Genomic DNA, 24,883 nt, shown 5'->3' with positions numbered 1-24,883 from the left:
TTGAGACTAGGGGAGCTGATGAGCCTGGCGGTTTGTCATTTATCCCCAGTAAAAGTGGATACCCCACGACGTGGCCTCTAGCGCCAGCAGGTGCCCGAGTGCGTAAAGTTAAAGTCCTTTTCCCGGTGTCCCTGAGTGAGCACAGCGTGGCTAAGTCTGGTACTGTCACCACTTCTTTATTTTTTTTAATGTTTGTCTTTCCAAGCAAGAGGGGCACATTCCTGCCACACCTCCCAGACCCAGGGGCCTCACTGAGAGCTGCTGCTACAGGCCTGCTCTCGGACAGCCCAGCTCTCCAGAGTACCTGGAGGCAAGCAAGGCACCCCCCCCCCCCCCCCCCAGGTAAACAAACTGATTTCACCTTGTGCACTTTACAGGAATTGTTTTCTTACATTAAATATCACTAGCTCTTTTTCATAGCTTAAAAGCTAGGATTAAAGCTGGAGTTACAGAAATGGGGAAAAGCTAGCTGCTGGCTGGTATTTGGTAAAATCTTTTATAGTAACAGTTTTCTAGTGGGCATGTGGCCAAGAGGAACAAAGCCGAGTTACTGGCTGAGGTTTGCCCCTCTGCAAGCAAAAAGGGAGACAAGCCTGATTTGTTCAGCTCTCAGCACCTTGGGATCCCAACCTGAGCCCTGATCCTGCACAGCCAAGACCCCTCTGCTCTCCTGTTGGCAAACTGTGGCACTGAAGTAGAATTGCCAGGGCCTGTTCGCTCGCGGCAGAGGCTGGTGGCAGCTGCACCAGGCAGATGTGCAGTCTATGAATTGGCCAGCAACCTTCCCTGCCTCCAGCTACAGTGACTGAAGACTGAGGACACCCGAAAATACGTCTGTGCTACTGGACCAGCTGATGGTTTGTACGTAAAGGATCTTCCTCCAGCCCTACTGCAGTGCACAGCTGAAGGGAGCTGAGGTAACCTGCTGTTCCCAGTTTTTGAAGCCCAGAAGCAGTGTGGCTGGCAGGCCAGGCGCAGTGTAGTCACCTCACCGCTAGCTAGACCCAGCCCCAGCCTGAGTAATCTGCCAAAGCACAGTGGCAGCAGGTCTAGGGGAAGAATACTTCCTCAGAGGACTGCAGTAGGAAGCCTTTGTTGTTAGGACTTGGGGCTCAAAAATATTCATTAGTGAGATGAGAGAGGTGAACGCTTCTTAGTTTCCTCATCTGAAGTACCAAAGTTCTCGTGCCTTTCCAGGACAATTTTCAGAAAACTTGTTAACACACACAAATAGAGTTTAAGAGCTGAAATAATTTGACACAGAGTGAATTAAAAGTTTACTTTAATTTTGAACCATTTCATAACTGCATTTTTCTCATGAAGCATCTGTATCACAGCAGGCTACAATAACTTTGGGATAAAAGGCAACTGGTAAACTGTCCAATACAAGGTTCCAAATAAACAGTTCTTACTGGCCCCTACCCAGACATATCCCAGATAAAGTTTTTGATCAGAAACATGAAATAGATCCACCTGCTTATTTTAAGCATATTAAAAAGGAAACTAATTGGACCATTTCTATTTGTCTAGTTTTTTTATACAAAAAGGCTACACAATGTTACACTTTATTCAGAATACAGTTAGAGCGATTATGAATTAGTGTTCTACACCTTTACTCAATCCTTAAAAATTAGAAACTGCTGTAGCATATTCACTATAACTTAATACTACGAGAGACTTTAAAAAAAAAAAACTAACAACAATTACTGCGAAAAGAAAGGCTACTTCCAAAGCAAGCAAGGTCAGTACCATTACAGAGATTTAAAAAAAATAATAAATTTTTAACAAGCAAGGCTAGGGTTTGATAAATTCCATCTTGCAATTCATTCTTGTGCATTCTTCGTTTCTTGAATCACTCCCAAAATCCATTTGTATTATTACTCCTCGACCAAAAAGGACCAGAACAAAAAGTTTACTTCAATTGTTCCCATAGGAAACTCAGCTTGGTTAGTGTGTCAGGCACTTTCTGAGATACTAGCCCACCCCTCGAGCCCTCTCAGCAACTCTACAGGCCAATCAATGCAAGTTCATTCAGATGATACAGCTGCAAAGAGAAAACAAACAGGTGTCAGTGCTCCGGAGCCAAGGGCTCTTGTCACATACTAAGACTGCATGAAGCCAGTGCACAAGACATCACAGTTAATTACTTCCACGCTTCCCGGCAGAAGTCAGTTTGGAGCGAACTCATCGTGTGTTTCCAGAGCATTTATTCACTATTCTGGCACACTGGGACCCGACTGAGCCAATCCCTCCCTGCCAACCAAGTCCTCGGTCCAGTCATCTGTTTTTTCTCTTTTTAAGTTCAAGGTTGGAGCTTCTTACCTAAAGGACGATTTACAGGTCAGTATCGAACCAGGCCAACTGATTACTGTCACCTGGAGGCAGCCCATCCATAAGGTCCTGGGCATGGCCAAGATCTGGCAGACCATCAACTGGGTAGTCAGCACCGGGGTGGTGGCCACCCATTTCATGTTCCATCATAGGGTCCATACCCAAGGCATCCTGACCGTATCCGCCAGAGTGGAAAGAACGGTAGCTAGGATCTAAGAAAGTTAAAGGTGGCAGAGGGAAAAAAAGCATAATGTTAACAGATGTTAGATGCATCAGAAGCTGCAAGTATCAGTGTGTGAGAAGATCTTTGTAGCCGTCTAATTTTTTTTTCTAGTTCAGCCAAGTTCAAAACAATCTGTTGCCTGCCCTTAATGGCTATTCCATTGTTCGAAACAGCCTTCCAGTATGATTCTGCAGACAAAGCACACTGCAGACAGAAGCACGAGCAGATTCCAAGCCAAGCCATTAGTCTGCACAATCAACAGTACTACATTTCAACAATACTGCAGCAAAACCAGGCCCCCAAGACTGTAGACTTGCTTCTGAAAGACTAGTCAAAAATAGCTTAGAATCCTTAGGGATAGGCTTGCGTTCAAGTCTATAGACATTTACAGACTAATACATTCAATACCAGCTTTTGTTTTAGAGAAAAACTGCGCTATTGGAATCGTCAAGTCCATTTGTAAAGAATTTAAAAGATTTCTGGAAACAACAGCTCAGCGGGAGATTCTCCCACAGGACTCAGACAAGAGACGCCAGTTTCACACGTTCATACGGCTCACACTGCAGCATTGCCCGTGGCGTTGCACAAACTGGTTGTTTGAACTGGCAGCTCCCCATCTGCCCGTCAGTTTGCAAGACCTTACTGAAGAGTAACTCACTCTTCACTCACTTGCAGTTCTCCTTTAAAATCTATGACTTGACTTCATCCAACTTAAGTTTACTCAAAGGGAATGGAGGAGACATACCATCCGGGCGGTATCCAAGAGGTTCTCCCTGGGCACCAATATCAAGTCCAAGATCTGCTGTCTAGATGTACACAAAAGGTTACAAACAGTTTTAATGTCAGGTGTTTGGGACAGCTCTAGTAATTCCGAGTTTACAAAATCCCGAGGCTCGCCCCAGAGTTTTAGCAGCTCTTCTGCAGCGAGCACTGCAGCATGAACTTCTGCGAACAGGAAATGCCTTTTTATCCAAGCACCTGCATCCAATATATAACAGCCAGATGTAGGCATAGGAATCACTGCAAGGAGGGTTCTGCTTGGCAATGAAAAAGATGGGGGGCAGGTCTAGGAACACTCCTCCTCAGGTACCCCTGCCCAACTCCTGGGAGTCAAGCTGTTGAGAGAGCCCCGAGCCACAAAGCGTTTGAGAGTTCTGAGGGGACCTCCCCCAGTTTGTCCAATTACAGAAATAATTGCCTGTCTGTAGCGCAATTGTGTAACTCCAATCTCAGAGAGAGTCCATTTTAGGCTCCTCCCCCCATTACCGTGGTAGGTAGATTTTAGGACAAAGGAAAAGTAAGCACTGAAATAGTACAAATCAAGGGCTACTGTCTTTTACTTAGTAAATGCATACAAGGTAAGACAAGGTAGGCTCCTGAATCTTAAGAATCTGGGGGAAGACAGAGGCTTAGTGAAACCGTCCCTCTACCCCATGCACACAGTTTGTTTTCAGTCTCAATTCACTGTGTAGCCCTTTAAGCATGGAAAAAGGCAATGCATGATAATCAGTCTGCAAATGTTCAAGTCTGAGAGCTCAATTCTAAGAAGACAAGCTCTATCCCCGCCCCAAGATTATTAGTCCTACAGCAATCATTTGCTTGATAGAAGCCTCACAGAACATGTTTTATGTTTATGCTTCCCTCATATCACTCATGCCTCAGTTTTTGCGTTCAGAGTTCATTAGGTTCTGACAGGCAGCACAGAGATGTACAAGGTTCTTCCGTACAGCTTTGCACGTTAAGGAATATACCAAGAATTATAAACTTTGGCAGCAGTAGAGAACGGACTTTTCCTGTCTGCAAGGGAAGAAATAGCTGTAAGGCTGCTTGCCACAGGCTCACTGAACCTGAACATGTAAAGAGTAAAGAAGGTACAGCCAGGTGTAAAGCTGGACCTGTATCACTGATGGCATCTACGTGTCCCTACTGGAAGGAGGGAGGACTTGGAAGCAAGGTCTCCCCAACGAACCATTAATACAGAGACGTGACTCACCTCGTTCCAAGCCATTGGCTCAGTCCGGAACAGAGAGCTTGTCAATTCAACTGAAAGTCGCTTCTTATAGTCTTGTGGTTTGTCCTCAGACATTCTGAAAAGCACCGCAGCTGCGTATGTTGCTATTGAAAGGAAGGGTGGTTTTAGTAGAGGCCAAGTCTTCTAGCAGCGTTTCTAATGCAAGTATGAAACCTGCCTTTTAAGTTCACTTACCAACACCCTCATTCCTAGAATGAAGCAGTTCTGTTAAAGGGGCAGTTGCACCTTCAGCTTCGATCGCTTCAGCTGCTTCCTTATCTTGAGCCAGTTCACAAAGCACACCTGCAGCTACTCTCTGGATGTTCTCAATAGGAGAGTACAACAACTGCAACCAAAACACAAGGGTTTCCTTTAGCTCTTCTACTTGAAATAAGCTCTTTAGCACAACCTGACTCAGCAGTTCTACCAAGAACCATTGGTAGAGCCGTTTTACTAGATTTTCTAGTATGTACCATAGCATTTTCTTGAGCTCTTGCTTACCTGCACAAATAGCGGAATGGTATTTAGACCCCTGATTACGATTCGATTATGAACATCACGTGCAAGAATATGCAGGGCTCCAGTGCAGCCCTCAACAATTTCTTCCATACGCACACCCTCCTAGTAAAGGAAAAAAAAGGTGTATATATATTTTTAAGTTTAGATGTTGCACACTATCTTCTAAAATGACTGTCAAAAAGCTGATCACCTTGTCAACAAAACGGCCAAACTTGTCCCCTGCACACCGCCCCTTCCCCCAACAGGCCTATCTACTGCGGGCCTTCAAACTTAACATCCCTGCTAGGAGTCTGCCTGGTTTATCCAACTAAGTTGAGTAACGGAAGCATCTCAGAGGAACTCCTCCTGGTGTTCTCATTTTTATTTCAGTCATTATAAGCTTCATGTCTGGCAACACTGGCTTTTTTTTTTCCCCCAAAACTGAATTAGCTTGGCAATTTACTAAGTCTGAAACAGTGGTTATCAGTAACAGAGGCCCCCTCCTGCCTCTGCAAGTATTAACTACACTCCTGTACTGGTAGCTACTGCTTCCATTCACCCACGCTACGGCAACCTCCCCTTTGTTAATTGAGACTGATCTTGTAAGAAGTATGGAGGCTGTACAACTTCTAATTTCTGTGATCTACAGCATTCAGAATTAAATGCTCAAGAGGTTCTTCAGTAAGATAAGAACCAAGGTTTTGACGTTTTTGTTTATTTAAGAAAAACTTAAGGTCTGCCCAGACAGAATTACCAGCATGCCAAGAGAATAACAAGCATTAGAGCAGATAAGACAACAGCTATTTAGACCAAACAACACATGCTGAGGCACACTGACAAATGAGGAGCTTTACATGTAACTTCAGTTGGTTGTGGCCACCTACCACAAACTGCTGTTGTGTTCCACCCATAGAAGTACGCCGCTGGGTATCCTGATGTGCTCTAACCAGCAACTGAACTAGCCTTGGAATAGCACCTTGTTCACGTAGTGGGGCGTGGTTTGCAGGGCAGAGAGCAAGATTGCGGATCAAACCGACAGTCGCCTGCAGTTAAGAAAGAGGGTGGGAAATAAAAGAGCATGACGGGCGTGCTTGCTGTTAGTGATTTCTCTTTTTAATCAGTTGATCCCAAATGCTTAGATCTCTAATAGGCAACTCAAAGTTGCTCAACTGAAGCAACCTTCCCACCAGACAAATTACAGCTCCCAACACCTTGGAAACAAAAGTATTTTTCACAGTTAAGGTTACCTTAAAAAAGCACCAGTTTTCAGCACTGAAAGCTGTTAACTATTATTTACCTTGATCAAAGGCCAGTGTGATGGCGGGTGCAACAGTTTAACCACCACTGGGAGTCCATAATGGAGGCGTACTGCATTTTGCGCCATCTCAGCTTCTTGATGTCTGCTGGTGAGGTGACGGAGCGCACAAATAGCAGGTTCTGTAATGTCTTCCCTGTCTCCAGCCCGAAGAACTGTGCGCACAAGCGCCTCAATGCCACCAACCTGGCACACCATCATCTTGTTCTTGTAATTGTTGCAGGTAAGGTTAGAAAGGATGCCAGCAGCACAAGTCACAACATTAATATCATCTGATCCTAAAAGCTGAACAAGAGTTCCTAGAAGGCCTTCCATTCCCTCCTGAAAATAAAAAGAGGGGAGAAAAATTCAGTGTGTCTCCTTTTCCACTACGTTGGCTTTTGATCCTGATCCCTTAGAAGAGCCATTTACCTGCTTTGTTGCAGCATCTGACAGATTTCTCAGAGTCCAGAGACAGTTCTGGACAAGGCGCTGGCTTGGATCTGTGAGGTGAAGTCCCAAAGCTTGCATCCCACCTAGAAGATGGTACAGATTTGACACCATTAGTCAGATACTCATCTTGTGACCAGTCAGGTCCTTCTCTTCCTTAAAGTCTGAGTGCGTATCTTACAACCTTCTGGATATTTCTTGGCATTAGCATCATAATATGGCTAGGCCCTAATCCTTCACCACAAAGAAGAAAACCCTGAAATTCTTTTTGTGACACTGCACCTTTTAGATGTATGCGTATTCTAAGGGGACCATACTGACAATGCTCAGCCACTAAGCCGTCCAGCTAACAACATAGCAGACGTACTTAAAACAGACTGCCTTTTATACTTCTGTATACCAAAGGCCTCCGAAACTAGTTATGGGCCAATCCAAGTTCAATTTTTGATGCTGGCAGCTTCTGTTCTGGCATGAAACGTACTGATCCTGCAGTACTGTATAGCTTTTTAAGTTATCATGGGTACAAGGCACTTACCAGCTTCAACAATAGCGGGTTTGTTGCTGGAGCAGACTGACAACACCTTCAACACCCTACTTGTGGTCCACAATAGTTTCTCGTAAGTATAGGTCCTCATTATGTTTACTAGAGCCTGGGGTCCACCACTTGCCAGAATAATCAGCTGAAAGACAGCAAAAATAACATTTATCTGTCACTTCCTATGCATGTCAGTAGGTAGTAATGGTTGCTAGCTTACGCCCATCACAGGTCTCTCAAAAACTGTTCACATCTACTGGTCAGGTCTGTAAGTTCTGCAGCCTCACTGTAAGCATGACTGCATTTCTGCAAAATCACTCCTGCGTCCCTCGTCTTGCAAGGTCAGGACTGACTGGCCAAAGCCCAACATGGCTGAAGATTCAGCACAAGGAGGTCAGCACCCAGGAGCTGTTAGGCCATTCATAGCAAGCTTGCTTATTTTAAGCACTTTGATAGCGGAGGCACTTACCTTACTTTCTTGATTGCCGTACGCTAAAATCTGAAGGCAGTCCGTTGTGATGGCCAAGAATTTGACATTTGTCTTGTTGAGCAAGGCAACCATTTTCTGCAGCCCACCAGCTAGACGGACAGCCATTTTGGCTCCTTCCTGATGCAACAGGAGGTTGTGAAGAGTTGTAATGGCATAGAACAGCACAGAGTCCACTGGGGACCTATAGAAGGAAAAAGCCTCATGAGTCCCTGCACCTACCAGTACCCACTAAAAACCACAAGTGCCCTCTTAGTAATCCACATACCCAAGCATTTTAACCAAAGCAGGGATGCCGCCTGATTTGAAGATTGCCAACAAGCCTTCGCGGTGATGTGAGAGATTGTGTAGTGTACCTGCAGTACAACGGGCTGTTTCCACATCGTTTGTATTTTGCATGGTACGTACAATAGCAGATACCATTTGAGGAGATCTCATAATCGCATGGCGAGATGCTTCCTTTTTGGATAATTGATGAACCATAACTGCAGCCTTGTTCACTACCACCTACAGAAATATTTGAAGGAAGTTTTTAGTTTTAAGGTCATTGAAGAAGCCCCACAAGCAAGCTACAACAAGGCAAAGAAAATGCTTACCTGGTCCTCATCATTCAACAGTTTGGTCAGTTCTGGGATTGCACGAGTTGCAAGTTCAGCATCATCTTGGTAGTTTATCAAATTAACAACAGCATGTTTTAACATCTGGGATGGCTCAGCCAGGCGTTGCACATTAGTTGGATGAGCAGCATCAAATTGTGTAGATGGGATTTGCATTCCTTCATCCAGTGTTTCAGGGAACATAGCTGCACGTACTCTCTGAGCTCTAGTCATTGCATACTGGCCATCAATATCTGAAAAACCAGGTAAGTCGTTATCTCAAACTAGGAATAAAAAGCTCATTTTATAGACTAGTAACAATTCAGTATTTAGGCTTCTGTATTGTTACGCTGCATGCCTAAGCAAATCAGTGTAATAGAAAAGGCCTTACCAGCAACTTGCTCCTGGGTAAAGGACTGAGAGAAGCCCTGCTCCCACTCATACAGGACTTGTGTCGTGTCCACATCTTCCTCTTCAGGATTTCCCTTGCCACTCAAGGAAGGAGCAGTTGTCGTGGCACCAGAATGGATACCAGAGTCCAGATATGATTGCTGCTGCCAATGACTGACTGCTGCTTTTCTGTCTGGCTCCATTGCCATATCCAACTCCATCAAGTCAGCTGTAAGAAATCATTGTTGAACAGTTAAGTTTAGTTCAATTACTCCACAGCATGGATTAATCCAAGAGATGACACAGATTTTAAATTAAAATCAACTGCTATAAACTACTACCTCAGCCCAGCAGAGGTAGCACTGCAAGTGAGACAGCAGTTTTAAACTGAGGCTTTACATCAAACCAGTGCAGACATCTATAAACCCGACTAACGGGCAAAGCCATCACTGCTGTTGTGACTGTCTTAGTCTACTGCTTAAAGGCTCTCTTTTCCACATACTATGATTAGGTACTTGTCTGTACTTAAGGGACCCAAGATGCTTAAAATGACAAACTTGTTTGCAGGTTTGAGTTGCAGTGGTAAGTTACTAATTACTGTAGTAGAGCAGGTATTATTCAATCCAAGTGACTTTAAAAAGGTAAAAAAGGGGAGTAAGGAGCCAATTCTGTTCTTCATTAGAACTGCTAGATTCTCATAACAGAAACTGTGATGCATTACACACCTTGGGTTGCCATGTTCCTTGTGCTCCCAGAACTCTCCGGCTACCTTTCAGAGATCCTACGAAAGAGCAAGGTTAGAGCTTATTAAACACTAAAACAGAGCTAGTAAAACAGGATTTCATATTAGAGCACTAGAATTGCAAACTAAGACTTTGCACATCTTGCCATTTCATTACTACAGTGAGTACATTCGAATGCTAATTAGCAAACCCCCATGGACAGAGATGCAAAAGAATGAGATGTATCACCCAGACTTTTTCTGGCAGGCTATATGTAAGATCTATTCTCCTCTTAAAGCTGAAAAAGGAAAACAAGAGAATTGAAGGCTGACAATGACAGCCATTCTTTAATTCTCTATCTTTGCATAAGATGAAGTCCAGACATTAAATTCCACAGCTTAGACATGCCGCAAAGACAAGGGCTAAATGTCAAACAGACTTCCTCATTTCTCTTGAAGACAGCTACTCTTAAGATACTAGCAAAACTGTTTGATACAGGGCTACAACGTGGTTTTTCACAAGCAAAGCTGAAATGATCCTTTAAGGCAAGCTGCTATTATTTCAGCAGTACAAAGACTACCTAAAGAGTCATAACTGAACTGTCTCCTTTACTCCTTTCCTGTACCACAAGAAAGGTGCCTCACTACACAAAATACTCTTCCTTGAAGTTAAACTGAAGATTGAACCAGCCTTATAAACAAATGCTCTCCTTTAGTTGCACACATTAAGTCACCAAACTTGCTTTTTCTTTTCAGAAGGCTAAGATAATTGGGGGCAGGAGGCTGAAATACAATCAAATGCCCTATCAAAATCTTCAGCATGCACCTCCATTTGGTATCACCAAGTGGTACAGAAGTATTTGTACCATAAATCTCTAGCTCTTCAGTAACCCAGAAAGAGAAATGCAAGGCTACAGCTTCACAAAAAGCTGTCATACTTTTATTTCATTTGCTCCCCTTCCCCCCCGCAGCCCAGCACTGTTTTCAGCACAGAGAGAGAGCTGGTGACAGCCTATTCTGGGAGCTAGCCAAGCAGAAATATTTGTAGTGGTAACTAGTGCAGTGAGCAAAACCATCTCTTCCAGCAATCAGCTTTCAATGTGCCATTAGGTGTTAGAGCTATGCTGATCAAAACATTCCTAGACAATGAAGTAAAGGCAAGCCACTAATCTCTTTAAAGGACAGGTTTGCAGTACTGTGTCAGGAGAACAAAGTCCATTTGACGCTGTATTTGTGTAAAGACAGATCTCCCAGTTTTAGAGTTTCCTTCAGGAGTAGCTTTTAGAAAATCATAATTAAACAGAACACAGGCCTGCAGTTTAAGAGTCTCACTGAATAGGTTAGGCAACTCTGAGGCAAGCTTATGCTTCACTGTCTCTGAGCCAGCTGCAGGATACTCCAGCAGCTCCTGAGCAAACTCGTTACTTTGCTGTACAAATGCCAGCGCTGTTTGTCCTGACTCTGCACTCCCACAACTTTTGGCAGCAACCCTTTCCTGGCTCTTTTTAAATGGACAGTAGACCTGCATCTGCAGCAGATAAGCAGCACCAAGCTGATTTAAGACATAACACAACATAAAGCACCCTGCTACGCTGTTGGAAACACTTAGGTCCCTAAACTGGTCCTAGTCCACAGCCTGGAAGAGACTGGCCAACTCAGAGTCTACCCCTCACAATCTGCATGGAGGATGCACTGACAATACAACCATTTTTTTTCTAGTCCCTTGAACACTGGATTCTTCCAACGTCCTGTTAGGTATTTGGGAGTAGCAGTGATAGGAAGGAAAGGAAGGAAAAACTAAGTCATGTTGTCAGTTCACCATTAACAAAAATTCTCCTGAGTAGCCAAGTTGGAGGAAGTGCCTATACAAAAGCTTGATAGCTCCCTGCAGGTCTTATGCATTACTTTGTCAGCCCCACCAACACCTTCCAAACAGAAAGAAGTGGCATAGCACTAAGAGTAGAATTTCTATCTTTGCTCCCCCTAGTCCTCACTGTAAGTCATGTGGCATTTCCAGCAGAAAACAGGGCAAGATGTAGCTGCTATATGCAATTCGCCATATACTTAGCACAAAAGATGATCTATTTTTACTGCAACCTTTCTCCTCTCTTCCTATCAGGAGGCTGCTAGTAAAAATGATCACCAAACTAGTTTTGAAGTTAACGTACTAGTAGATGAACCAGTTGAAAGCATTGACTATGCTGAGATATTTACTACCACCTTATATTCAAATATGCAATGAAGGGCTTGGGAACAATGTATATAATTTCCTTCCACGGTTGAATTCTGCACAAGTGAAGGCAGCGGGCTTACAACTACTGCACTCAGAAATGGTTCAGTTTCAACAGCCTGAAGAGATCAGAAGAGTAGCTGTATCATTTGGTACAATGTAACAGACCAGACGAGCCACTGCATTGCAACACTAATTCAACATAAGGCTGAAGAACATATACAAGTTATCAAAGAAGAAAACAACGTTCAGAACAGCATTAACAGTCAGATACTCAGTCTTCGATATGCTGACCTTAGATCAGCCTGTTGGAAGTGTTTAACATCCTAATCTGTGTTTCATACACCTGTAATGGCCCAGCAATTCCAGGTAGCATTTTTTTTTATTTAGATGGGAAATTGGTTTTAATCCCAAGAGTTCAAGATAACTGCAGAGTAAAAGTAGCCAGGGAAAAGGGATATGCTCAGCTTGGTTTTGGAGTTTCTGCACCCAAACATTCTCCCATTCCTTCCCATTCTTGTCCCATTTTACAAAGGGGTAAACTGAGTCCGGACAAGCTGCTGACTTGTCTTCCTGTGCATCATGACAAGGTTAACTGCCACGTTTCAAAGGGAGCAACAACCCCAGACTAGGTACAAATGTTTGCAATGTTCCCTTTCCTGACATAAACTGGATCAATACATGTGGGGTGAGGGTGAGGTGGCAGGGGAGTGGAAACAAAAAAAAACCCGCTCTGCTAGGATAATTAGGCTTGTAGTCTTCAACCACGAACCACATACAAGGTCCTTTAAACCGAACTCTTATTCAAATTTATTGAGGACATATGACTAGTGACATTGTATTGTCAAGGTCAGCAATACAGATCTTAACCATCAGGAAGAGAAAGACAGACTCAGGACACTTCACAAACTTCAGCATAACACAAGCTTCTGTAAGCCTTGCTATTTTTAAAGGAATCCAAGTCTGACTTTTATCAAAAGTCATGTTACACAGAAGTTCATATGGATGTACTGCCAGGAGTTACAGGACTGTTAACTTTTTAAACGCCTCCCCCATGATACTATCCACTTGTGTAGCAAGCATGATCAGCTTTGGATTTAAATGGAGTCTGAGGTTTTTTATTAAATATATACTAAATCTCTCATACGAAGAGCAATGCAAGACATTGCACTAGGCTGCACTCTACCATCATTTCCAACCTTGCATTTAACGTCTAAATAACTGAGAAAGACAATTTTGCAAGCTTAACAGGCTTAGGAGCTACTGGTTTCAAGTTACTACAGAATACAATGCCAATTTCTTGTTTTTTCAAAGGAAGGAAAGAGCAAGTGTTTTGGTGATGAGTAAAACTTAGGTATTAACTTCTGATTTTGGAGAACAGCTAAGCATGTGCCAAGGAAGTCACAAGCCTATCGCATTTCTCGAATCTGAACAATAATTCTTAACAGCTTCAGTAAATCCCAGACAGTTTTCTTTCTAAAGCTGTTAAACTCCATTAAGACACAGAGCACAGTGAACCGTTTTTTCTGTCTTAGAGACAATGCCTATAGAATTGCCTATCTAGAAGGGTGAATATCAGCCTGGCATTTACCTGCCTCATATATGCCCAGTACCAGCCTACAGTACATTTGTACCTCTGCTGCAGTTTGCCTAAGATAAACCCATTTTCATTGTCAGCTAAGCCATTTCATTAGCCTATGAAACAGTTCATATTTGCAACTTGCATTAAATAAAAATATATCCATCTTCTTTCAAGGTTACTACCTTAATCTTAATAGAATCTCCTCATTAAGATTCACTCAGATTACATCTGACTGATCTGGTAAACAGTTTTCCTCCCCTTGTAAACCAAGTCCCAACTTAAAGTTTGCAAGTCTTCCAGAAGTCTTTTGCTTGAGAGGAGCATGTTACTAAACCTTGTAGGAGAAATGAAAACCGACACTTCCAATCACCATGGTTTATTTAAAAGGAACATGTATACTGGCCATGTTTTCATGTCTCTTTCTCTGTCTCATCTAGGAGAGGCCAAGCAACTGCATCTTTACATTAACACTGGTGCTGACCAACACATTTTCTTACATAGAACAAGCAGATCTTAATCTTCTTGTGACAGTTACAGCAGTTAAAAACACAGGTTATCTACATACAAGCAAAGAGAAGTACATGTACCTGAAAATGGTTTTTCTCCAAATGCTTGGAAGTTATTGCAACTACTACCAAGGTGTTACTAGAAGCATTCTTTTGGTCTTGTTTCAGGCAGCTGCCTGCCAATTATGTTGCCTGTGTATCTGCTTTGCATAGAGTCAGCAGCCAAAATATACAGGCAACATCACTTCCACAGCTAATAACACCAGATAACTACAGCACTCACTCCTATGACCCAAGAACAGAAATAAGAACTTACATTCCTCATTATCTTCCACATTAACCTTGGTTTTCCAGTGGAAATGTGAGAAATACATTTGATTAAGGATTTTTAAATAAAAAAATCCTTTCATCTCACACTGGAAGTTATTCTGTTTTCTAGAAAAGGAAGCAGGGGGTGGGGGAAAATTGTTTAAGTAAGAGAATACTGACAGCAGAAACATCAAAGAAGCTTTCATGGTATATAAGCTCTTTCAGGCATGAGTGGCTGAGCTGCCTCCTTAAGCAATTTTTGGTCTAACCTACCTCACAACTATAAGCACTCTTGCAACAGGCAAGCCTACCTTCTACTGCTTTTAGCCTTATGAAAACATGACCCAAATGAGATAGCAGTTTTCATATTCATTAGGCATAGGCTTCCTGTTCATCAGTTTAGTGCTAAAAAGGTGGGGTTTTTTTTTTCCTTCAAAGAGGGAAGCCTAAAAAAATGTTAGTAGGTGGGTATAAACTGATTATGAAAGGCAAGAAGCCCTAGCCTAGCTGAAGAAAATGTGACAGCTACAATTTGAGAGGGATGGAAGGAGGGAGAAGTTACAGGTGACCTATAAGAACTGATTTACAGATTGCCTATCCACAGATGAAAACAAGGATAGTACTTGTCAAAAGTAATGATCTGGGGTATTTGCATTCAGGTTCTAAGTTAGACAATTTTAGTTTTGGATTAAGAAGGGAGATAACCTGGGAAGTTGAAAGGACTGTCATTTGACTTGGCAGTCTCAATATAGGAAACTAATTTTGTATATTTGAGGGTTAAACAAGTTCAAGAAGTTTTACCACCAGAAATCTGTTTTAAACTTCTAATTATCCCTTACCCAAATGGGGATAAAGTCCTCTTCTCCCATACCCTCCCACATCTTCCAAACAGAACTTAACTTTGAGGATTCTTATCTGGCTTCTATTGAGCTCTGGGGTAAAGTATGCTTTGTAGGTAGTTCTGGAGGCCCTTCATGTATCAGATGCTTCTGTAATATTAGTAAGAAGTCCCAAAAGTACAGTTTCGGGGGGGGGGGGGGGGGGGGGGGTGTTAAGGAATTTTAGAAGCTTGCTGTAGGAATGACAGTTGTGGTTTACAATTTTTTGCACAATGAACAGAAGATACTTTATTTCAAAGTAGGAACAGATAACATGATTGAGTTTCACTCTGAAGACTTGCATTTTAAAAGAAATTCTTATACAAAGGTACCACACAGGATTAAGTACAACAGTTTTTAAATACATTCCATATCCACAAAACAAGTACTGAACAGCATTCCTATATTCTCTCTAAAGTAGTGGCATTTGCAGTCCTCAGTCACTTTGTCAACTCTGAAAAGAACAGCTGTATGCAGTAAGTGGAGATTATTTGAAGTTCAGTTATATACAAGCGTTAGAGGACCTTGATTACTGTCAAATTAGTCACTCGCCAGCAGTGATTTCTGGATTAAGAAATCCAGTTTTTCAAATCCTTCCTCACAGCAGCAGTTTAAGAACATGGATGGAGAAAAACTACTGTGAAACTCATTGAAAATTGGCTCTCAAAGATTTAGGGCAGTAAATTATCACATTAAACAAAGCAATGGACCAATTAGATATTTTCAGAGACAGTAAAGTTAACATTTAATTTTATTATCTATACCAGGAATTAGATTATAAAACTTCACCTTTTTAATATTAAGGTCAGGCTTCCTTCTGCTTTCAGCAGGCTGATATTTAATACTGGACCAAAACCATCTTGTCATAGGTCATCTGCAGATATCCTAAATGAATGCAAGTACCATATACAGTCTGTAATGTCAAAAGGAAACAAGTCAAACCATACAGCCAAGGAAAACACAAGCAGGCATCTTCCCAACTTCAAAAGGGGGAAAAAGCCACCATGGGTTTTCACAGCTCTAAAAAATTTCTATCTTCTTTCAGGTTAGATGATAGAAACACTCATCTGTAGCCTTCACTACCACTTCAGAAGAAATACCACTGCAAGAGATAGAGCAGCACTTCTATATTTAAGCGTTGTGCCATAATGTAGCAAGTCTCAATATTTCAGTAGTTCTACTGAAAACTAAGAGCTACCAATAGTGACAGGAATATTGCCCTGCACACCACAGCATGCGCCCACACCAAAATCCAGTTTACTGATCCTAGACTGCAACAAAATTAACTCACTCATAAGCTTTAATTCATGACAAAACTGCCCTGGTCATTTCCTTGAGTGACGTTTGCTTAACATCATTCCCTCCAGCCACTAAGAATACTCCACTCTAGTGAAGTACCCTATCCACTCAGTATCCTATGTAATCCATCCAGCTTGAATTTATCCAAGCTAGAATAGTTCAGACAATGCCTCTACTCACGCCTGCAGAAAAGTAGAAGATGCCTTGCAAACAGCAACACATTCTGTTTTAGATTTAGCTAATCAGATCACAAGAATTTTGACTCTGAACAAAGAATATACAACAGTGTTAAGTTGTTCTTTAAAATATCTTCATAACAAGACCTGAAAGTCCAAGATCCATTTCTCCTATTAAGCATTAGGAAGTTAAGAAACCAGAATACTATCCGCTTAACTGACCTTTCTCGAAGGTTAACAGGTTGCAACTTCGAAGCTTTAAATATCCTTAATACAGGCTGAAAGAGGCAACAAAGTAGCTCAGATAATCCACAGAATTAAAGTGGAAGAGGAGTATTTGACAGCACACGCAGAGATCTGCCAAATGCTCACTACACCTCTGCTTTCAGCCAGTTTTTTACTGCTTCATTTCCACTTCATTATATCTTTTTTTCCCCTTCAGGCATCCCAGTTTGCTATTACATCAATTGTTCTGGCTTTTCAGCCTTTTTCTTCTGCCTTAGAAGTTACCTAAAAATTCCTTTCCATAACAAAGGCAGAAGAGCCTCCCTACACTAGCTTTTTAAAGTTTTTTGTAAGAGTTCATTTGATGCACATAACAAAATTATGTCTATTTTCAGTCATCTCAGCAATCAAAGACCAATTAAGAGCACAGTGTAGAGTTGCTATTCACATGCTCATTACCTAAAGCAAAGAGCATGCAAATATTTCTGTTCTTGCCAGACTTTTCTAAGAAAGTTGATTACAACTGCTTAATGGAACTGAAGTGCGGGCATCTGATAGTCTTGACTAGACTTAAACGCTGGTTTAGCTGTATTAAAAAAGGATTTATTCTTTCAAAAAAGTGTCTAGTGAAGGAAAGACACAGGTTACAAGGGCAGAAAACAAGGCTCATCTTTGAATCAGGCGCACATTGCGAAGAGGAGGGAAAGGGGCCACACGAACTTTACAACACAGCTGCAAGGCTCCATTCTACCACGCTTCACTTCCATGAGGACTGGAGCTCTATGGAGTGTTCCGATACTACAGGACACTCACCTGTTTACCCTCCCCTTCCTCCCAAAAGGGACAGCAGGCTAGTAAAGAATCATACTTCCTAGCCAGCTTGCCAAATGATCAACTGCGACAACTCATTAAGTTCCGAGCGCAGTTGAGACTAAGTGTAATAAGATCCACATTTTGTTTTGCTCACCCTAAGTACAGAACACCACCCAGAAGGTAGGTAGTTTAAATCGATCACTGAGGGGCAACGTTAGCCACTGACTGAAAGTTCAGGGAACAAAACACATCAGAAAGACTTCCTGAGCTTTCACTGCCAGGCAGGATATCTTTCAGCTGCAGGCGTTGAATGTCACTGAAACACAGCGCTTTGAGCAACTAACACAGCATTTAGGCACTAACAGCTTGCGCAATTAGTCAAGGTCTTCACAGGTACTAAGGTTTAAGTACCCTTTTAAAAACGACTCATTAGAAGTTTCAATAAAGCAACAGTTAACATGGGTCTGAGAGCCACGGTCAGCCAACAAATGCTTGAGATATCTACAAAATGATGGGAACCTGGAGAATTCAGGGGAAGCACATCAGGTAAGTTACTAAAAGAAGTAAAGTTCACCTGGGCACCGATCTGCACAATCATTCTGAGAGATGAACTTTCAAACTTTAGAACCTGCCAGGAAGCCGCACCACCACGAAAATGAAGCTGGCAGGATCACAGAAAGGTTCTCCAACACCTTTGATGCACAGTACTTTAAGACAAACATTTTAGAGAAATTTTGTGGGAAACGACATATTGATAGGATACCTAGCGAGGTCACCAGATACTTAGTAGCAGTTACCTACCACCATAGTTGCTTACATCAGTGGTGCCCTACAGAATTTTATTTGATGCTGGCCAGACCCTACAGCTGCCAGAGTCACATGGCTGGGCATGCTATGTGATGTAAAGACAGCACTTTTTCACACAGTCCCATGCTCTTTGCTACTTAAAAGCATACTTGTACTATAGTACCTAAAATATCACAGCCCTGGCTATTATAACTTCAGAGAAGTTGCAGTGTTCGGATCCACAGCACAACAATTTTGCCCTTTACCTAGAGAAACACTGAGTTGCAAGAGGTCTGTCAACACAATCCTTTATATTCAAAAATCACGGGCATGCATACCAGCAGCTTCTAACAAGATCTGCAATCAAAAAGTGATCTTCTGAGGAGAGGTACACTTTCTGCACTGAGTATTTGTTTGTCCTCTATAAAATTCTGGTTGCTTCCATGAGCTATAAGAAGCAGCTGTGCTCAAGCTGACAGAGAAATTATCAGGTCATGTTTGAAAGTAATGGTTTAAGAGAGCTTTTCACTGGTAAGTATACTGCAACACTAGCAAAACCTATGACTTTATTAGTAGGCAAGGTTAGCTCCAAGAACCTACATACCCTTCTTCAGTGTCCAAAGAAGAGCTGATGACAATCTTAAATGTTAAGATGAGATGCGAGGAACTGCTTCAACTATAAGCAGGTGTTACACATCCAGCTTTAGAACAAAAGTAATAATCTTCTCCACATAATGTACCTATGAAGCTTTTTGCAGCTCAGTATTAAAGGACTGGTATGACAGTTTCAAGTTTATGGACTTGCACTAAGTTCATAACAAGATTATCAACCCAATTACTCTTATGTCTTAATTGTTTTGACCAACTAAGTACCACCAACTTATGCAAGTAACCTCCAAACAGTTACCAAGTTCACTTCAGTTCAGCAATGGCTTTAGTTTGGGATCTTTCAGTGACCAGCAAGCATTTCCAATGAGGATTTCATGCATCATTCTCTATGTTTGATTATCTTCATGGCTGGACAAAACATTAAGAGCAGTTTTATTATCACAGCTTAAAGTTACCACCTTCTATTTGCAGAACACATTTAGGTATCTACATTATGCATACTCCTCCTGCCTTTCTCAGATAGGAATTAGCTAGTGTTTCTGTCTATGGTTTAGTTTGCCAGCAGTACTCGCCTGATCAATTTCCAGTGACTTACAGCTTTTGGTCCATGTGCCCCTACTTTCACCAAGATGTCTGTAGCAGAGATGGCAGTAGCCAGGATCAAACATAATTCTTTACTCTTACCTAGCCACATACAAAAAAGCTACCATCATGCCCATTTAGAGATAACCTATGGTAACTAAAACAAGTATTGTACCACACTTCATTTAACACTAATACAGTTCAGCAACAAGCTACTGCCAGCCCTTAAGCTTCCTGGCCGGTTAGTTTTGAGTGTCAAAGAGATACTTAATGGTTCTACAGTCATTTATCATGATCATCCACATCACTAACAGGAAAGTCGACAGCCACTGTATTACAGAAGTATCTTTTTCCCTCCTGCCTGTGTAGAACTCAAATAATTCATTTCCACTGGAATACAGCAACAATTTAGCTAACAATGTCCCTTACAAACCAGGAAGTATCTAACCATAATCTAGTTTCTTCTTAAGCTGCAATATGTAGCCAGCCCTGAACATGGATGTTAAAAATTAATCTCCATGGTTTAAGAAACCAGAGTGATTAGTCATAATTGTACTGACACTAATGAAATACTTATGGATCTGAAAGTGGCTTCCTTTGCTTGTCTGTCAGAATAACTATGTATTTACAATAAGACATACCAACACTCCAAGTAGTACTGTTTAAGCAACAAACATGCTAATGAAGTCTGACACTGTAAGATGTTTCTTCAACTCACTTTTAATTAAGGCAAACAGACAAGGCAAGAGCATTTATCAGCACCTTTAGGATGTTGAGATTTCTGGCCACTGGAGGGCACCTGAATTGTTGCCAGGACAATACAGAACTACTTGCTACAGTTGCTGCAGAGTTGGCAAACTTCTGGAATTTATACAAGTCTATTTAGCACAGTAAGTCAGCCTAGAAATGCTAGTTCCAGCAAATATACTTACAGTGCACACTGTGCATTTGCCAACGCCAGTAAGATCCAGCTAGCTCATACGACCTTTTTAAATGCAGCAACCTAGAACACTAGATTAACTCTTTAAGCCTTTAAGGGAATTTAGTTATTCCTTAAACAAGGCTCCAGAGTTGATTTAGCATTAAGTAAAAGAACAAGCACTTTACTTCTGCAGTACTAATCCAGCCAGTGTGTATTGTTTCCTAAAGCAACTTGGATCATTAACAAAAAGTTATTCGGTAATGAAAGCTGTAAAGCGACATCTGCACCCATGCTTCCCAAGGCAACAAAAGCACAGGACACATTTGCTTTCATATCAGAGTTAACAGATTCACGAGGGCAGGCTGAGCTACAAGCATACGTTTCACCTGCTCACCTCATCAATTTGGTGTTCCATATCAACAGAAATACCAGAAAAAGACTTCCATTAGTTCTCTCCCTTGCACCTGAAGTTACCTGCCAGCACAAAAACTTTACTGGCTCCTTTCTTCTTAGAAGCCACACATCACTAGCATAGAAGTCATTACCCTCTTGTGCTAAAGCCTGATCACAGATTACAGCAAGTTTTACCTTGGAATCGAGTGCCAGAAATGGCTAATAAGAGTGAGCCACTATCAGGCTACCTTATGTTGCCAAATCTAATCAATTCAGTTGGTGCACAACATCAAAGCACCCCCAAAACAAGTCTTCCGATGCTTAACTAGAAAGTCAGCAATACTGCCCTGCCCATCTGACCAGGATAATAATTTTATCTGGAGAGACAAGCAAAGTCACATGCAATACTTACTGCTAAGAAGTTTGCAGAATTTTGCAGAGTTAATGCAGCACCATTTCTAATTTACCAAAGAGTCACCCAGCAAAGCAGGGGGCTCAGAGCTTGCAAATGCGTGTGCTGTGAGCTCCCAATCACATGTCCCAACTGCCCGCACATTTTCTCACAAAATTTTATCAGGCTTCCTTTATGATGTTCAAGATAAGTAAGGTCAGTCCTGATTTTCCTGCCACGGTATGCAGTCTAGCAGAGTCACAGAACAAGTTTTGCTGCAAGCAACTGCATGATCACCACAACCCCTGCGTTACCAGCTTTAACTATGAATTAACACGAGTGATTTTGATTACTGCTGTATTTGCACACTCATCTACCTACTAGACAATATTTTGCAGGAACATCCTTATCCTGGAATCTCAGACTGCACATTTAGACTTCAGTTTACAAGACTGAAGCTAACAATAGCCATGTTTCCTGCCCCATTCTTGCTACTTCCCTTTCTACCCCTCAAAATACTGCAAAATTAGTTTAGAAGGCCACTAGTACTAGCTTGTTGTCTTTACATCTGAATTAACTTTCTGAATTACTGTGTTCAAGAGTTGAACTTCTGGTTTTGGTGATGTTAAGTCACAAAAGACCAACACCAGTTTTGAAAGACCAACATTGGTTTCATTTCGTATGCCTGAAGGGCAACCGGGTTTCACGGCCAAGATTTGATAAGCCAGTTACTGACACACCACGTAGTCACAGCAAAACGCAAGTGTTTATCGTAGGCTATATATCAGGCAAGCAGCCCAGCCTGCTTATTGCTTAGGCAAGAAAAAGGAAGCTTGGCTTACTAAGGATGTAACATAACATTTGAAGAACTGATGTTTTCCAGTCAAGCTTTACTTTGTATTAAATCCTTGCTTTGAGAAGCTTTGCGCATTGCATTGTCCTTTCCATCAACATGTTTTTACTTATTTCTCCCCTAGACTCTTTGAAATAATCAGCCATACAGAACAGGAACATTCCCACACTTATCAGTTTATACCTAAACAGAAAACGTCTGAACTAAGAGACAAACAAATATGACATTTCTTTAGAACAACCCCAGAACAAGACACTTGATATGATTTTATACTGAATGCTGCATTTAGAGAGCCTTAAAGCCTTGTCTGAACATCTAAGTAGCCTCTCTTTAGCAGTACCATTAGGCAGTCAACACAGTAGCCATGTACCTGCAGCTGTCAGCATCTTTTTATTAAGAGCACAAGATTAATATTAGGTTCCTGCACTGTCAGTTAATGAAATTCACATTACAGCTTAGCCCAATAAACACCAGTAAGTTTTGCCCTTTGTGCTGTTCTAAAGCTTTGTAGTAGTACCTTTTTGTCATTCAGAAGCAAAATCGTAATTGGCAAGTTGCTCTCTGGTGTGCCTGAACTTAGTATCAGGAAAGCCCCCAATACTCTTTCAGGTAGTTTCTAGTCTTTGCCTTTACTATAGTCTCAGCACATAAAGATCCTGTTTTACTAAAACCCCTCCTTGATTTCCGTCCATCGACCTCAGCATACCAGCCCAGCCTCTTTCCATTCACCACTTGCATAGTTTGGGGGATGGGAGGACCACAGATGTCTGGAATATACAGAGTGTCAGAACAATGGCTGCTCCATGAGAAAGAGATCAAGAAGTAGCTGATTACAAAGATCAACACTTGCACTCCTAAAGTCACAAGTTGCCCACAGTACCTTCACAGCCTGCCCTTTCTTCACAGAAGGGATAATCTTCAGTAGAGGTTTTTGGGAAGAGATTCAAACAGAAGCAGCATAATGTCCTAAGTTTTAGCTAGGGAAGAATTTATGGTTCTGCTAAATTTAAGAAACCTCGCTGCCTCAGGAGCAACTGATCATGCACAAGAGAGCTGAACTAAGCTTTTCAGGGGAAAAAAAACCACACATCTGAAGCTCCCCGTTCCACGGGAAATCAGAAACAAGTGCCCTGTATCCCACTAGGAGTAACAGCAAGTTGCTTCATACGTCTCAGAAGTACATTAGTTTGGGAGGCTGGAGCCGCCGACGTCCCCCCCAGTCGGCCCCCGAAAGCAGCAGGCGCTTCCCCTTTCAGCAGACGAGCCCCCACGCTGCCCAAGTCAATCGCTACAGGACTCCGGTAACGTGGGTGTTAAAAACTTAATTTGATTGCTTCCAGCTCCGGGGAGCTTCATTTCGGTGACACCCAGAAGCTGCAGAACCTCTCCAGCAAATATGCATGCAACTAAGACCGAAAACCCACAAGGCAACAGATTAGTTGTCTCCCGCTGACTGCGGTGACCGTGATTAATTATATTCGGTACAAATAAACCCGTCCCCTGCTCTCTTCCCCCTCTTATCGCCAACGGTGGTCTGCAGCCCACCAGCGAGTCAGCACCCCCCCTTAAATAAATAAAAGAGGGGGGGGGCACGAAAGTACCCCGGCCTCGGCTGCAAACGCAGGCGGGAGCAGAGTCCCAGGGAGACCCGGCGGCAGAGTCTCGCCTTCTCCTGCAGACTCGAGCAACCACCCCCTCGCCCCAGGACGAGCTTCCCAAGAGACACCTCGGGAGCGGCAGCTGCCGCCTCCTGCAACCGCGCAGCTGTCCGGACCTCCCAAAGCAAGCGCCCTCTCCTCCTTTCCTGCCCCCCTCGCCTCTCTCCCACCCCCACTCTCACCCCGGCAGCGCCCCCCGCCCCGCTCCGGCCCCCTCCTTCCCGCCTCGGCGCCGGGCACACCCTGGACCCCCCAACGGCCGCGGGACGCAGCGCCCGCCCCGGGGCACCGGCGACCACTGGGGGGTGGGGGCGGCCCGGGATCGCCCCAGGTTCCCGCCGGAGAAGGTGGCACTAACGTTGCAGGGGGGCGAGAACGCAGGGTCCCCCCGGGCTCCGGCTGCTGCTGCCCGGGCAATCCCGGTTCGGTCCGTCTTTCCTTCCTCGTCCCCTCACCGCCTCCTCCTCCTCGCTCGGCTCTTCGCTGATGGCGGTACCCCCGCCGCTGTCCTCCCAGGTGGCAACCGTATGGGGCGGCGGTGTTAGTCCCTTTGCCCCGAGCGCCGCGGCGGCTGCTGCTGCTCCCACCGCCGAACCGAGCGAGAGGCTTAAAATGGCGTCTCTCACAAGGAGGTTCTTATAGTGAGCGGCGGGCTCGGCTGTATCCTGCCGCCGTGGCCGGGCCCAGCGCGCAGCATTCCACAGGCACCCAGCGCACAGGGCAGGGGGAGGAGAAATAGTGCCCGGCTCCCAAGGCGGAGGGAGACAGAGAGCGGCAGTGGAGGGAAGCGTCCCCGAGCGGGGGGAAGGCCGTGGCGGCGGCGGGGGGAGGCCGGGCCGAGCAGGGCGGGTCGGGTCGGGGTGGTGGAGGGGAGCGGCGGCGTGAGGGGCGGGCGGCTGGGCAGCCAGCGGACACTTTATTCCGGAGGTGAAAGATCCGAGGTCCCGGCTGGGAGCGAAGTTGCTGCCTGAGGGTGGAGTAGAGGCGGCAGGGGAGGGGGTGCCGCTGAGGGGATTAGCCCGGGGTTCCGCTTCATGTATGGGGAGGGGGAGAAAGGCGGGTGCCCCCCCGCCCCCTTTAATTTGGCGTTTCGTTGCTTGGTGACTTTATTTTATTTATTTTTTTTTAAACACTA

General features: G+C 43.4%; 1 protein-coding gene across 3 annotated transcripts; it reads right to left on the bottom strand.

Annotated features, from left to right (window-relative positions):
* Positions 1-1,265: 1,265 nt before the first annotated feature.
* On the bottom strand, positions 1,266-24,408 carry CTNNB1 (catenin beta 1). 3 transcript variants are annotated; one of them, XM_075083474.1, is made up of 16 exons: positions 24,107-24,408; positions 9,541-9,596; positions 8,817-9,044; positions 8,426-8,679; positions 8,098-8,336; positions 7,812-8,013; positions 7,343-7,487; positions 6,790-6,893; positions 6,361-6,699; positions 5,948-6,106; positions 5,067-5,186; positions 4,761-4,911; positions 4,548-4,669; positions 3,300-3,360; positions 2,323-2,543; positions 1,266-2,044 (listed from the first exon to the last, which is right to left on the bottom strand). In XM_075083474.1, exons 2-15 carry the CDS (start codon positions 9,551-9,553, stop codon positions 2,335-2,337), a joined length of 2,346 nt encoding a protein of 781 aa, XP_074939575.1. In that variant the 5' UTR covers positions 9,554-9,596; positions 24,107-24,408; the 3' UTR covers positions 1,266-2,044; positions 2,323-2,334. The 3 variants fall into 3 exon arrangements, with proteins under 3 accessions (XP_074939575.1, XP_074939576.1, XP_074939577.1); XM_075083475.1 differs by having other exon boundaries at positions 24,204-24,339; XM_075083476.1 differs by lacking the exon at positions 24,107-24,408 and adding an exon at positions 15,831-15,954.
* Positions 24,409-24,883: the final 475 nt, after the last annotated feature.

This window comes from Phalacrocorax aristotelis, chromosome 2 (genome assembly GCF_949628215.1).
Source record: "Phalacrocorax aristotelis chromosome 2, bGulAri2.1, whole genome shotgun sequence".
Taxonomy (NCBI): Eukaryota; Metazoa; Chordata; class Aves; order Suliformes; family Phalacrocoracidae; genus Phalacrocorax; species Phalacrocorax aristotelis.
This window is presented reverse-complemented; position numbering and strand designations above follow the sequence as displayed.